General features: G+C 45.5%; 1 protein-coding gene across 1 annotated transcript in view; it reads left to right on the top strand.

Moving 5' to 3' along the window:
• Positions 1-536: 536 nt before the first annotated feature.
• FOXO3 (forkhead box O3) overlaps positions 537-15,209 on the top strand; it is an 88,322-nt gene continuing 73,649 nt past the window's right edge. The window contains exon 1 of the mRNA XM_005518261.3: positions 537-1,452. Within this exon, the coding sequence (XP_005518318.2) occupies positions 865-1,452 (588 nt within the window). The 5' untranslated portion in view covers positions 537-864. The remainder of the gene's footprint in view (positions 1,453-15,209) is intronic.

Genomic DNA, 15,209 nt, shown 5'->3' with positions numbered 1-15,209 from the left:
GCTACTGGACCTGTTGGAAGACTGGCGATTTGATTTGTTCCCGTTTTGTTTCCTTTTTCCCTGCAAGAAGGAGGATTTATTACTATTTTTTTTTTAAACGGACCAGCCCCCAGGGTGGCCTTATCCTGCCCCCTGCTCCGTCGGCTGTGAGATTTTGGGGTGTTGCTTGCGTGTGGCTTGGGGGCACCGCAAAGTGACAGGTTTGCGCTAGTGTACAGTTGGATGTATGCTAAGACTTCGGCTCCCTTTAGGGCGTTTTGAAGAAAGAAAAAGTCTTCGGCGTAACCCAAAGGACCCCTCTCCCTGCCCTCCTGCCGACGGAGGGCGCAAAGGACCACCCCCCCACAAAAGGCAAGGTATCTGCGGTAGCGGCGAGGAGCGAGCTCGGAGGCGCCGGGGGCGTGGGGGGGTCTTCTCCCGACTGGATACAGCGCGGTTCCCGCTGGAGCTACTTCTGCATCCGCATGGAGTGAAACATAAACAAACGCACACACGCACCGCGGGAGCGGCCACCGCTCCGCCGGCGCGGAGGGCAGTGCCGCGGGCACCTCCGGCACCGCCCGGCCCGTGCTGCCGCCCTGCGCGGCCGCTCCGGCTCCTAATCTGATTTTTTTTTTTTTTTTTTTTTCCCTCCCCTTCTCCCCCCGCCTCCGAGCTCCGGCGTGCGCATCGCCCGCGGGGAGCGGGGCTCGGGGCGCAGCGGAGAGCCGGCCAGCCCTTAGCGGAGCGCGGCATGCCCGCCCGGCGGTCTCCCGCCTGCTAGGCTCCCGTCGGCACCGAGGAGGCGGCGGAGGAGGAGCGGGGTCGGCGGCCGCCCGCCCGCCCCGTCGCAGCGCCCCGCAGCCGCCCGGGGGGGAGGCCAAGATGGCAGAGGCGTCGCCCCCCGCCCCGCTCTCGCCCCTGGACGTGGAGCTGGACCCCGAGTTCGAGCCGCAGAGCCGCCCCCGCTCCTGCACCTGGCCCCTGCAGAGGCCCGAGTTGCAGGCCAGCCCAGCCAAGCCCGCCGGCGAGTCGACCGCCGGCGCCGCCTCCATGATCCCCGAGGAGGAGGACGACGAGGAGGAGGGGGGCGGCTCGGCCATGACCGTCGGCAGCGCGGCCCCCGCGGGCGGAGAAGCGGCGGCGGCGAACACCGCCGTGCCGGAGGAGGCGGCGCGGCTGCTGGCCCCGCTGCCCGGCGGCGGCCCGGAGGGGCCGGGCCTCTCGCCGGGGGGGGCGGCGGCGGCGGGGGGAGGCGGCGGGGGGCGGAGGGGGGGCCCGGCGGCGGCGCCGAGGAAATGCTCGTCGCGGCGCAACGCGTGGGGCAACCTCTCCTACGCCGACCTCATCACCCGCGCCATCGAGAGCTCCCCGGAGAAGCGCCTCACTCTCTCCCAGATCTACGACTGGATGGTCCGCTGCGTGCCCTACTTCAAGGACAAGGGCGACAGCAACAGCTCGGCCGGGTGGAAGGTGAGGCGGGATCCCGGGGCCGCGGCGCTCCTGCCGCGCCGCCCCGACGGGCGGTTACTGCCCGTGGAGGATGCGGCCGCGGAGCGGGGTGCTGGCGGCTGGTCCCCACAGCAGCCCGCCGGGCGCTGATGCTGGCCCCGCTGATGGTGGTCGCCCTGTCGGCTTTGCTTTTTTTAAGGGAGGTATTAAGTAAAGTTTTGTCTCTTTCCTGTTGCTGTGTAGAAGCGGTGAGGGCTATTGACTCTGAGGGCAGAGTACACGCTGGAGCGGAGCTGGCTTTCGTGATGCACAAGCACATAAGCAGGGAAAGAGAGAGGGAGGGAGAGAAAGAAAAATGAAAAATATTTATAAGGCGTGCGGGTTTTATTTTGCCTTTTTTTTTTTTTAAAGTTTTGGTAACACCAGAGGTTACTCATGATGGAAATGGACAGAATTGCTTTTATGCATGGTCAGTCTGAGTCTCAAAGCTTAAACACCTAATGACTTTATTATTTTTGTCAAGAAAACCCCCAGTTTTTTGCCCATATGTTCCTCAAAGACAGTAGAAGGAAATTCGGGTTTTGACATTTCTTTATAAAGTTAAAGCATGGAGTTATTGGCTGTTCAGCCACGGGAGTGCTTGGTTTGCGATTCCTGTGGTGCCAGTGTATGAGAGCACCGTCTACTGATAGCCCAGCATTTTCTGTCCAGCACTGCGACAGTGAGCAGCTAAGAGTGCTACCGTTTTAATAAGTGAGGGTAAAAAAAAAAAAATCTGGTTTTGTGGCTTGTTTACTCAGCGCGTGCAAAAGCACGTTGCAGGCAGGCAGGGTTTTACCTTCAAGAAAGAGTCTTATTAGGCCTACCAGGAGCCAGAACTGCACGTGAAGCACATTTGAAGTGATTTCCAGAACTGTTTTTTTTCTTCTCGTTTTCCTGTTCATCTGTCAGCGTCTATTGGATGCCGAAATGTCACGTACTTGCAGCTGTACAGAAATGCAGGTGCTGCTTGATGCTGATACTGTCTGCAGAAGGAAACCCCGGCAAGGTTCAGTTGCTGCTGAGGGCCGATACAAGTGGCATCTGACACAGAGTTTTTGAATGGATGGCTGAAGGTGATTTTGCCGGAAAGTTCAATGCTTTTACAGAGAAATTAAATTTTCTCTTTGCGTCTGTCTAGGTTTGGATCAGGTGATAACTTTCAGTATACAAATTGGTCAGAAATACTGTATAGATTAAACATTTCTGGCAGTTTCTGTACTAGCAGCCCTGTCCTGTATTTTGGTGCCTGAGTAGGACTTGCTGCTAGGAATTGAAGTGCGGCTGTATGATTTTTACCTTCCAAATGAAGCGCAGTAGTTGACAGACTTGTCTCAGTCTGGAGAAAATACAAACGCAAAGTTTATCGCTGGCATAGCTAGTTGAAGACAAGGCTTTTAAAAGCACACATCTTTTTTACAGCTTTTGTGTCTGTATTAGGTGTTGAATTTTGATCTGACTTTTCAAGTGTGACGCAGAGTGTGATAAAGGGTTACATCTTCCAATGACAGCCTGTGCCTTCATAAGTTGTTTGGTTTCATATAGTAGCAGTGGCTTTAGATGTCAGCTGCTATGACATATCCAGCATTTTTATTGGGTAGTTTGAATTTTCAGTAAATTCTCAATGTCTAATTCAGACAAAGACTGACCTAACAATGGGCCTGACACTGTTTTAGTGGCAAAACTGTTTTTCACTGTAGCAGAAGCAGAATCTGGGCCATAACATGAAGTGCTTACATTGATTAGTATCCTTAATACCATCACAATTTTTCTGACAATTTATACTGTTAATTTGATATTGATTCTTCTGCTGAGCAGCATTAACTGGTACTTGGAGCTAATTAAAATGTTAAAAACTTGGATCCCTTGAGATTCTTCTGTTATAATTTAGTTCAGAAGTTACTCACAAACCTTTAGGATGACCTTTCTCAGGAAGTAAAGGCACACTGGTAGCAGCAAATTCTGCCCCTAATGATTGTGAACTGTCTCTGAAGTTAGGGTAAGGCATACGGTCGCGTTAACAGTGGGTGCAGTTGTGTGTGGGTGGTAGGGGCATACTGGAAGGGGCAGAGGGGAGGTCAGGAACTAATAATGTGCCAGGCATCTTAAACTGGAAAATGTAATTCCTTAGCAAGGCTAGGATTTCTTTTTCAAGTGCATATACATTCAGAAGTGGACTACTTCAATTTCTTGGCTACAGAGTAGCTTAGTTTGTGCAGAGGCAGCACTCTTATATGGGGACTCCATCTTAGTCTCCTGATGTTAAAACACATTATGTGTTATTACCATCTTTGTTTGCTTCACAGGTAATGAATACAACTCTTCAGGAACTAATGTCAGCTTTTCACATTAGGCTTCTTCAGATTGCTAGTTACACCAAGACTTTAAATGAACAGAAGATAGTTCTGTGTTAGAAGGCTTTTATCTTAATTTAGAATATTTTTACACAGCTAAATTCATCGTTGAAGGCAGCAAGCCCATTTAACAATATTCTGCTCTGCCACTGAGTGGGAAAATTGTTATTTTAAACAAAGGGAAGAAGAGAACTTGGTCTTATTACCTTATGTACTATTATCTATAAAATATTAATACTGTTTCCAGTGAGATGTGCCGAAAACCATAATCCGTAAACGTAGCCGGGATTATTCTCCTCAAATAATTATTTTAAGAGCTATAAATTAAAGTTACAACTATCACTTTTTTTTTTTTTTTTTTTTTTTTTTTTTTTTTTTTTTTCCCTGCCTAGGGCATTAAAGCAGAAGTGAATATTTCAGATGTGGTTAGGAAGATGTATATTACGTTTCTGGTAATTCAGATAAGGTTTGCCCAATACACCCCCCCAACAATCTCCTCTGCTTCCCCCTGGGCCTGGTGGGATGTTGGCTAACCTAACAGTGCCTGAAGCTAACGAGGGCATTAGTGTACGGTGCGGTGCTGCAGAGCTGCCGCACTCTGGACACTCCTGTGTGCCACGGACAGCCCCGGTTGGTACAATGCTGTACACTTCCAAGCTACTGGAGAGGGTTTCCATGCATGTTCCAATGTCTGCTTCTGTCTTGAAAACTTAGGGAAGGCTGGTATTTATGTTCATCATCACTGGAGGGAGGAAGAGATGCCAGGGTGAGCTGGTTTCACCCTTGTGAAATGCGACTGTTCCAGGTACTTTTACAGAGCTCCTCCATGACTAGATCTTTCCTCATTCAGGTATCTGTTACCCAATCAAAGTCCTGCAGTCACAAAACTAGTGTGCTGACTTAAAAACCAAGTTTTACCTCACAAGTATTTAGGGTGAAGCACTCACTTCCCTCAATAATCTCGAAATAGGAAACTATAAAAACTTTTCATTTTTTTATGTGTATGTAGTAGAGGTGCCTGGTTTCACTACAGTTTAAGTAATTCCATACCTCTTCCCACAATGTTGTTTAGTAATTTCTTGCAGCACTATCTTGTGAAACGGTCTTTTCTACATGGAGAGTACACTAGGGGGACTATTTCCCTCTTTGTTAAGTGCTATGGCAAGACTATGAATCTCGTCCTTTATACGGAGATACCAGCAATTCCCAAATTTAAATGTAGCTGATTTGCTTTGATTTGTTTTTCATATCAGAAGCCTATTCTGTTTAACATCTGTTGTATTCATCTTCTCCATAAAAGATAAACACTTGCTGCTGGGATATTTACTTTGAAGGGGAGGTTTTTGTAAACTTTGTACATGGACATTCCATCATTTCTTACCATGTTTCATTGGCCAGTATGTACCAAAGGGCTGCAGGCCGTTCAGTGCAGCAAATGCATGAGTCTCTTCTCTAATTACTGAGACTTGAAAAGGCTTGAGAAATTTGCCAGTCATGTAGACAGATATCTAAATCTGTTAGCCAGATGCTGATACACAAGATGTGTCGGACTCTTTTTATCATGTTCTTGCAAAGATGTGAGAAGGAAGTAACACCACTTTCTTCCTTCTTATTTCTCCTTCCTCGGACTGACACACAATGTCTTTATCAGGAGTGGCAATGTAAAACTGGAGTCTGCATCAGTTTCTTTTTTTCCTCTTCTGACTTTTAAACTTGTCTTCTTTTTATTTCTTTAAAGGTTCTGTTTCCCAATTAACTGCTAGCAAGAATATTTTTTTCCAGCCTTCTATTATATTTTTTAAATTATATTTTTGTGTTGCCTTACTTGTCTGTACAGACAAGGGTTTGAGTTACAAGCTGTAGCCTGATTATTTTAAGTTTTGACCTGCCAAAGAGAGCATGGATTTAAGCATGTGAATGGATCCTTAGGACTTCACTGGGATTACTTGTGTGCTTAAACTTGCTGCTTAAGCATATTACCTGATCAAAGCCTTACTATGTTGTGCTTTAACAAAACACTCAGAAACATTTGTAAGTGACTTTTGTGCTGAGCAGTGTAAAGAGATGTGTGGTTCCAGTGGTTGAAACCACTAGATAACAAACGTCTTGCATCAAAGAGGAGTATACTTCAGTATCACAGTAACAAATGACTTTTTTAACTTTCAAGTAGAAACCATATGTAGATATTAGGGCACATTGTTATTTCATATCTGTAATGTACATCAAAGATCCCACTCTTCCCCAGCTCATGCAGGCAGGTGACAGCTATTGAAGCAGTGAGAGAGAGACCAAGTAAGTAGCTCTTCCAGAATCACTGACATTGTTTGATCCACAGTGTGACAGTGAGGAGCACCTCTGTTGAGGGACTTGTTAAATCCAGACATAAACACATCACCTTGGTGAATGTCTTCAGCTGCAAAGAATCACAGGCTCTGATAAACTCAGCTTTTGATGTGAATGGGAAACTTCCAGTCAATGAAGATGTGGTATTTGCTGGATAGTATCGCTGCCAGGTAGACCTGCATGATAAATTCTGGAATCAATGTCCATCCATTGTTCAGAGACAGAAGGTTACCTAAAGCAGTGATGCAGCAATTGACATTGTCTGTAATAGGTTTATTAGTGTCAATATTTGTACATATTTAAAATTTGAACATATTTAAAATAGGAAGCTTGAGAGCCAGAGGTTGGCTTCTACTTTTACCTGTGTGTTTGAAAATACACAGTTAACGCTAATAAAAATTAAATCACTTTAGTGGAAGCTATATGCAATGTACTGTACTGGCTTGAGCAAACACTGGCTGAGATTATGAGGCCGGGGAGGAGAAATGTCCTGGCACTGCTGTCCTGGGACATCCTGCCTCTGCTTGGTGTTGTCCTGGTGAAGTGAGCAGTGTCTTACTCTCGAGGCCATTTTGTATTCGGGTCATTTTGGTGGTGCTACACTACTTTGCTGTAATCCTGGGAGATTAAGGGAGGCTGGGCACGTGCTGGTGCATTTAGAAAGGCGAGTGATTAGGGTTAGCTGTGTGGTTTTGTGAAAGCTCTTTGTGCTGATGTGGACAAAGTAGCAGCCCTGAGTGGAAGGTAGGCAGCTCTGGAGCAGTCCCCCCGCACCCTTCTGCAGCGGCTGGGTAGGTTTCAGCCAGCTTGCCTGGGGTGGATGGGGTGAACAAGCGTGAAACCACCCCAGAAAATTACAGTGGGTGTGCTGACTTCAAAGGGAGGCCGAAGGGATTGCCTTGGAGATAAGGGAAAACTGAGGATAAGCAGCCAAAGCATTTCTCTAGGTGGCAGCCTCCTAAAGGTGCCCTGCTAGATTTTGGCAGCCACTATTTTGCGTGGAAGTATGGAAAATCTTTTGTGAGGATTGTTCCTTATTTGCAATGCAATTAAAGTGGGTCTTGGTATAGTGGCAACTTGCCAATGGAGAAACTGAAAGTGCTTCCTAATGCAAGTTGCTACTTAGACTAAAGTCTCTGCATATTCTTGTTTCTCTCCCACTTTTTAAAAAGGCCTTACTACTATGTCTGTCACAGAAAATGTGTCCAAGAGCAGTGTTACAAAATGGCAATATTAGTTTGTTTTAAAACCAAGAGGCCCTCCGTGTTTGGAAGTGCTCTGTCCTGGGAAGGGCAAGCTCTGAGCATCCTCCTGCTGCTGATTCGTTCCCCTTGTCATGGAAAACTGTGATTCTCAAATTGGCTCTGGAAAGGGCCAAAGCTTGGCCAGGTCCTGGAACAGGAGGTGCATCCAAGTCCCACACATAGTGACGATCCCGATAAAGGCCTGGCTGATAACACTCAGGGAGCTGCAGGGTTTTTTTTGATGTGGCTTTTCTTGGGACTGACAATATATGCGTAGTGCCGCGCTTCAGGAGCAGAATGAAGTGTTCAAGTAATGTGCATAGTCATGCAGTTTTCTGTGCTGCTGGCTCAGCACACCATGAGTTAAGTGAAGATTATGCTTAACCTTTTATTTGCTCTTTTTTTTTTTTTTGTGCTTCTACTAACTTAGTGTTCTGTTACAATTTCCTGAGCATTGCCACACACCAAGCTTGGAAAATGAGGTGCATTTAGCCAATTTATGGCCTGACATATGTTAATTAACATTAATTACCTGCTTGAATAGTCCATTTAGCACTTATTATTAAAAAGTGGCTTGTCTACAGAAGGGGATTTTCCTTCAGAGTGAGATGTTTTGTTCTAACTTGCTTTTGATGAAGTCAGGTTGGGGTATCCTGTGTTTCTCTGCACGGCTCTACCGGTTTCCTGATGTTCCAGTTGTGTGTGTGGGATACAGTTTTACTGATAGGCACCAGCTCCTTACCCATGTGTATCTGGCATTTATTATGCAGCAGCTTAGCTTCCCAAGCAAACGAATACGTTTCCAAGCATTTTCTGCTAGTGGTGGGTACAGCTCTTGCTCATCTGCTTGAGGCAGCCGAGAAAGAGCCATGCTTCTCAGCCTGCCAGGAACTGTAGGGGCATCTGGAGTCCTGTGGTGGTGTGACCCCAGCCCCCTTGTAGGAAAGGAGTAGGAAAAAGTAGGAAAAGCTCAGGTGCGCAAGGCTGGAGAAGGGATGTAGGAGTTGCTGGGGCACATTGTGGTGCTCTGCAGGGAGGTCATTTCAGCTCTACGTGGATGATGGACTTTAGGGCTCCTGCAGCCATTGAGAGCAGGCCACTGCTGGAGTGGAGTGTGATCTCCAACAACAGCAGGAGTCTTGCTGTATTCATCAACTACATTATCTAAGTATCTCCTGGGCAGTGTGTTGGGTGAGGGTTGTCACAGATCATTGGTCTAAAACCTGTGAGGGGAGTGAGAACCACAGAGGACTTGTTTAATTTCCAAATACCAATATAAAAAAAAAAATAAAAATCCATGCCTCAATTCCCCATATCGCAGTTTCTCCTTCCTGTCTTGGGAGATTCCAGGGATGTTATGTCCTGCTTCACCTTCTTCATCATTCCCACTTGTAACACCAGCTGGAGGGTTGCATGGTGCACTTCCGTGGGAGGTGGAGGTCTGGCTCGTAGCTGTGCCAGTTTTGGCTGGGGATACAGCGTAGAGATGATGAGGCTACAGGACTGATGAAAAGCAATGCCAGCACAGTGTGAGGAGTTGGGAACAAGTGAGTGCTTGCATCGGTACTCTGCCTCATCCCTGGTGGGAAATAGCAAGGGAGATGCCTTCCGGTAGAGTTAGAGAAGAGCATTGCTTTTTGGCAGAGTGGTTTCTCCTGGTGCTGTGCTTGGTTGTGAGGTCCAGGAGGAGCTCCTCTTGCCCTGCAAAGCCAGAGTCCTTTCTTTGGGCCACCCACCTTGCATGTTTGCTCAAGGATTGATATGCTTATAATGCTGCTTTGCAGGGAATTTGTGGCAGGTTGGGAGTTAGCAGCATTGATATGTTGTTAATAACTGTCTGTGTGTGTCCTACCTGTATTTTGCTTACTGGGGCAATTTTCTTTTTCTGTATGCTGGTACATATTAAAAATAAAGGCTATTTAAATACTTTTAAAAATACCTTCTTAATATTTCACAGACAGAGAAATGCCCTTCAGTGGATTTGTTCTAGTAAAGAAATGCCTTGTGAAAATTAGCTCTTATAACAGACTTGTGCTAACAAATTGAGTGGATTGCTTGCTCTATCACAACATGCTACATACTTCAGAGCTGAATTATGGAATGCTGGGCTCTCACATGAACATGTTTATTTGGCAAGGTATTATTTTGCTTTTCTTCATTATTTTTCCCTGATGGTGAAGTTTCTACTTGCTGCATGTAAAGAGAGGCATGAGGACGGTGCATGCTGGTATAGAAGGGTAGAGGCAGCCCACGGGCCATTGTCAGAAAAACTGGTGGAGGAAGGACCACTTGAAGCAAGGAGGATGCCGTGTGGCACTGACAGCTGGTCTGTTAGGGCCTTCGCAGTGTGTGCCTCCAGTTTTGGGAGTCAGGAGGCTGTGGGTGCAGGGCTCAGCCTGTGCAGCCTGGGGCTGCCATACACCTGAGTGCTGCCTCTGGTCAGGTGCATGTCCCTGGGCTGAGTCACTGGATCACGCCACTTCTGCGTCCCTTCACCCACTGCCCATGCCGAGGTGAAGGGTGGGTCTGTGCTGAAGTCTCCACGCCAAAATCCAGTTGAGAGCTCTGGAATGAGGGCAGGAAGCAGGAGCCATTTTTCTCCTTTGACACCTGCTTCTGAGGCTGCCTTCACACTCTGTGTTGTGCTGTGGGTCTGCCTGGGGGCTGCTCGTAACCCAGCCCTCAGCCTTGCAGTGTCTTCAGGCCAGCCTGTCTCCCTATCCCTGGCCTGCTGAGATCTTTGTCTCTCTCTAGGGAGCAGCGGAGGCCGTGGCACTCCCGGGATTGTGATCAGTGGGTGGGACTCAGTCCTAGGAAAGAGTTTTCAGTAGGTTTGCTGGCTCCTGAGCCACATGAGCAGAAAAGGCAGGTCTGGGCTGTTTGCCAGGACTTGAACAGGGAGGTAACATCTGCTTATCCCAGCCCTAGAGGAGTGGGAGACAGCAGATAAGTCAGAAGAGTGATGAGGACAGACGGCGGTGTGCAGTGGGAGGACAGATAGAGGAACACCCAAAAACATCAGGATGTGTCTGCTGGGGTTTTGCTCTGTGCCCTGGCTGCTGTGACTGCTCAGTTTGCAGTGGGAATGAAAAAGAGTTTGCCTGGATGTAGGTTTATGACAATACAACTTTCACGAGTAGATGAAGAGGGCAGGTCTGAGTCTCATCCCTGTTAAAGGCCATGTTAAGTCAGGAGCACACATTTGCATTAGTGCTAGACAGACTCAAGCCGGCAGTGCCAAAAATCCTGATTACAGCTGAGCCTGAGCCCCGTGTGAGAACTGAGTATGACCAGGGAACGTTAGTAAGAGTGTCATACTTAAGTAAGCAAAGCTTTGTTTAAAAATGTATTAATTACCTAGTAATATCTAATACAAGCTGCTCTCCTAGTCTAGACAGTCAGCACCTCTGACTCTGGAGGCAATTTGTCCTGATAACTTAGTGTTTTCTCATGCTGTATCATGTTGGTTTCTTTGTGTTTTCCAAAATAGGATGCAGAAGAATAAATGTATTATTCTAAAGAAATAATTTTAGGACATGGGCTGAATTCCAGGGCCATATTTGTTTTATCTAGAATGTGGACTGAATTGTCTTGATATGTATTCACATAGCAGTGCTTTTAATTCCTCTGGTATCTGGTATCTTTTTCTCTCCATGCTATCTCTTCAAACACGTATTGCAGCTCTCCAAAGACACATTGTGACCAAGGTTAACCCCACTTTCTTACATGAAATTTGCAGTGTAAACATACCTTTAAATGTGAGACTTAATCCAGATCAAAAGTTTCCAACTTTGTGTGAACCTCAATCTTGTATAAATATATTTGCTAATACTTCACGGAGGATTTATCAGTTTCATGTATTAAGTTCTAGATATGCTTTAGTACATAAAATTTGGCATCTGACAAGTGAGAGCAGCGCTCAAGAATGTCTTATTGTGAATGTTTCACAGGCTCCCACATTATCACCATTTTTGCTCTTTGGTTTTGTGTAGAGAGCAGTGATGTGGTTTCCTGAAAGCCTATAACTTACTGTTTGTTCTGCACAACTGCTCTGGACCTTGACTAATTTTCAGAGAATGTTTTTTTTCCAGCAATTTGTACAAGAAGGTGACGCCAGTTCAAGTCTTGTCCTGAGATGCTTGTAAGCTGAGACATGTAGTGCTGCTGTCCCTGTTTTTGTGCAACACGATCTATTATGCCTAAGAGTTTCACTATATGGGGGAACTCAAAGCCGTTTGTGTGAGATGTCAGGTTTCAGAGTGAATGATGCTTCTTTAGTATGCATCAAGACCTACAATGGGAAGCTGCTGACCCTTCTCTGCCTTTTTAGGACAAGAACTTTGGCACTGATAATGATGCTGCCACTGAGGAGCTGTAAAAACTCTGAAGCATTTTTTGAATTCATAGCCTCAGCCATGTATGTGTCCCAGATAATTGGGCTACATCTAAAATCTTCAATTTGCAAATGGAAGTCATGTCAGAGCTCTGCATGAATTGGGCCAGAGGTTTCCAGCCTAGCTTGTGCAGCAGCCAGAAGCTCCAGCCTAGTATTACGATGATCATGATGTTGACAATGTGATTTTCACTTCCCATGGCATGTTGAGATTTATTTCCTGCCCCAGTGCTCTTGCATCCTGGTTCATGCATGGCAAAAATACTTCTGATTAAAATGTTCTAGAAAGTTTGCATGCTTGGGGTAGGAGAGAAATATTTTATGAGGAACTGTTCTATATAAAGCTATGGGGAAGGGAGCTGTGTACTTAGGAAGGTATTTGAAAATCAATAGTGAGGCCATTTTCCATACAAAAAAAGAGGGGAAGTGTGTAGTCCATAAGGTAGTGGCATACGGGCCTGGGAGGAGGAAGGATTCCATGAGCTAGCAGTAGGGTGTAAATCAACCTGATGTATGTTCATAGACATCTGATGTCTACTGGGCCTAGTGGGGTAGCTCAAAGCAGGTGGAAGAAGCATACTGTTTACCTAATTAGAAACATAAATAAAATCTTTCCAACATTCTTCTAAATTAAAATGCATTTGAAGCATATGTCAGATTTCTCACATCCAGGAAAGATCTCTTAAAACCCCGCCGTTCCTCATGAAGGCTGTTTCTAGCCCACTTTCTTCAGGGCTCTGCCAGGTAACAAATCTTCTTGGAAGATGGAGTGGGTGTTCATTGGCAGCTGGAGGTACTGGGGTTCTTCCTGAGCGCACCTGTACTGCTTTTTAATCAGAGGGAAAAGGCCTATTGTTTGAGATGATAGACCAGGGAATTGGAATAACAAAAGAAAATTATCATTGTTGAAATCATTGAAGACAGGATTTCACCTCTGTATTTATTGAGAAGTCAGTGATGGTGGGAAGCAGGGCCTGGGCTGCCGTACAGTCAGAGCAGCTTCATATCTCCAGTGTATTTTAGACACCAAGGAGACAATGATGATGCTAATTGCAAGAGAAACTACTTAACTGCTTTGTATTATGTGTGAAATGAAGGGGGAATAACGCTGATTGAATGACCTATTTTGACTTTCTCAGTATAATATGTTTAATGTTTTAGTCTTTTTCTGGAGAGTGAATTATAATTTTATCAAATCCTGCTGGAAATTAATATGTTGCTGGGCAAAGTTATTTTATCCTTGCGGTTTTAACTGTGAAGTTACATCTTGCCACTTGACTTGGTGGCAGTTTTCTCTTTCAGTTGGAAAGGGCTTTTGCCATGCAACACAGCAACAGTAGTACTTTTTGTTTTATACAAAGTAGGGACCTGTCAGGAGGAATATAAAATAGGGCACTGAAGTAGTCTAATTTAGAAGGAGAAAGGGCATAAATCTCCACCTCTCTCAGATGACAGAAGGCCAAAGTACAGCAGAAATGTTTCCCTGCTTGTAAAATGCCAGATGCCAAATGTAAAATACCAGAGAGGTTGCGCTGTTAAAGGCACAGCTGTATCTAGCCTCCTTACATGTTTTTCAGACTTATTTTTGATGTGTAAGGGGATTCTTAGACAACGAAGCAACTCTGTTAGGGTCTTCTCTGCTTATTGTGCTGTTACAGAAATTGTTTGCTGTTTTGGACTAGTGTCAGGCAGAATAATACTGAATAAGTCCCAGATGAATGTGGGTGGTGAAAAGAGAAAAATAATTTCAAATAAAGAGGTGCATTATCAGCTGAGCAGCCAGTGTTGATCCTATGGTGCTGAAAAATGAAAGCAGGAAAAAGGGTTCTTTTTTTTTTTTAAAATGTAAATTTTAGCTGAAAAATCTGTTCTGACCAGAGTTTGGTATTCTACTTAAACTTGCAGCAAATTGGCATTGGTGCAGCAGTGCTGTGAAGTGCTCAGAGGGAGAACAGAACTAGGAACAAGCCTCCAAAACTTGAGAGGATCTTCAGATTCCTTGTCCATTTTGGACAGCATGACCTGTAGCGTCACTTGCAGCTGCTGGATTCAAGAGTATAAATAGTGAAAAGAACACTGATTTGGCCAGGATAAAATGTTCATTTTGGGTTTTTCCAACAGCTGTGTCAGGACTTAACCCTGGCAAAAGCTTCTCACGTGTCATTTCTATTCAGGCTTGTACTAAGCATGTGGAATGACAATGTTCTCTAATTGAAAGAAAAAAAAGAGGAAAAAAGTAGTAAATTGAGAAATAGTGTGTATTTGGTGTCTTCTCAGTCTGAAGGAAAAACACTGCTTGAACTGTATGATAGCAGTTGTTTGAGAAATTAAGTATGGATTTCCTTCAATTGTAGTTGAATCATGACATCTTACTAAATTTATCCAGTTTTGAGTGCCTGCTTTCTGGTTTGACATTTTTGTTGGTGGCCGTTGGTTCTGTTTGGCTTAAAAAAAACAAGAAAGCTTTTCATGGCCATAGAGGTGGTATTTTCCTTATTCTTTGCAGGAAAGTGTATCGTGTGTCAGCCCATGAATTCTTCCAGGTGGTTACAGACTTGTGGGGTTTCTCCCTACAAGTACTGCAATGCAGTGGGTAGGTTTGAGCAATGCCAGTGATGGGTTTTCCCCATTTTCTAGGAGCTGCCAGGGAGATTTTGCACAGTTTGACCACGAACTATCGATCACTGGAGTATCTCTGTTGATAGTTTTCACTGTTCAGTTAAGGGCCAAGCAGAAGTACTAAATAAGAACATTCTTTATTTATCCAAAAATCTTCTCTGAAAAAAATGTATCCATATAAAAGTCAAGTGATTGGGAAGTACAAAATGTCAGAAATGAAGTTGCCTATAATACTTGAAATTACTTCTGCTGGCTGTGACACTCTTACTAGTAAGGAGCTCACAGGCTCTATCCGCCCCCACTCTCCTTGTTGGGCTGGATCCTCCAAGGGGTACTCAGGGTCTCAGCTCATCCCCTGTGCTCTCTCTGTGGGCCCTGTGCCATAGATGTTGCACTTGGCTCTGAGTAAAGAAATATGCCCTTGCTGGTGTGCTTGTCTGTGTCATTTGCCTCCTCAGTAATCATAGGCTTCCCTGACAAAACACTGTTCCCAGCACCATAACTTCTTCTCCCCTCCCCAAGCTCCTTACTATGTTCTCTTATCCCAGTCTCTTCTTCTGTGACTCCCTGTCTTTCTCCATGCATCCCTCCTTCCTTTTCCTGTGATCTTCCATGCCTCTGCCCACCCCACTGGTTTTTGTATCTGTTTTGCTTGTCCAGCTTGTCTGTTTTTTCAGTCCAGCTCTCCATTCCACATTTCTGCCCTGCCCTAGGATTGTGTATTTCCTGTGTCTTGCTTGCCTATCCTGGACCACTTATCCTGTTTCTAATCCCAGTTTCAGGTCA

The sequence above is a fragment of the Pseudopodoces humilis genome, chromosome 3, assembly GCF_049639895.1.
Source record: "Pseudopodoces humilis isolate 2021_Gansu_Grassland_sample_001 chromosome 3, ASM4963989v1, whole genome shotgun sequence".
Taxonomy (NCBI): domain Eukaryota; kingdom Metazoa; phylum Chordata; class Aves; order Passeriformes; family Paridae; genus Pseudopodoces; species Pseudopodoces humilis.
This window is presented reverse-complemented; position numbering and strand designations above follow the sequence as displayed.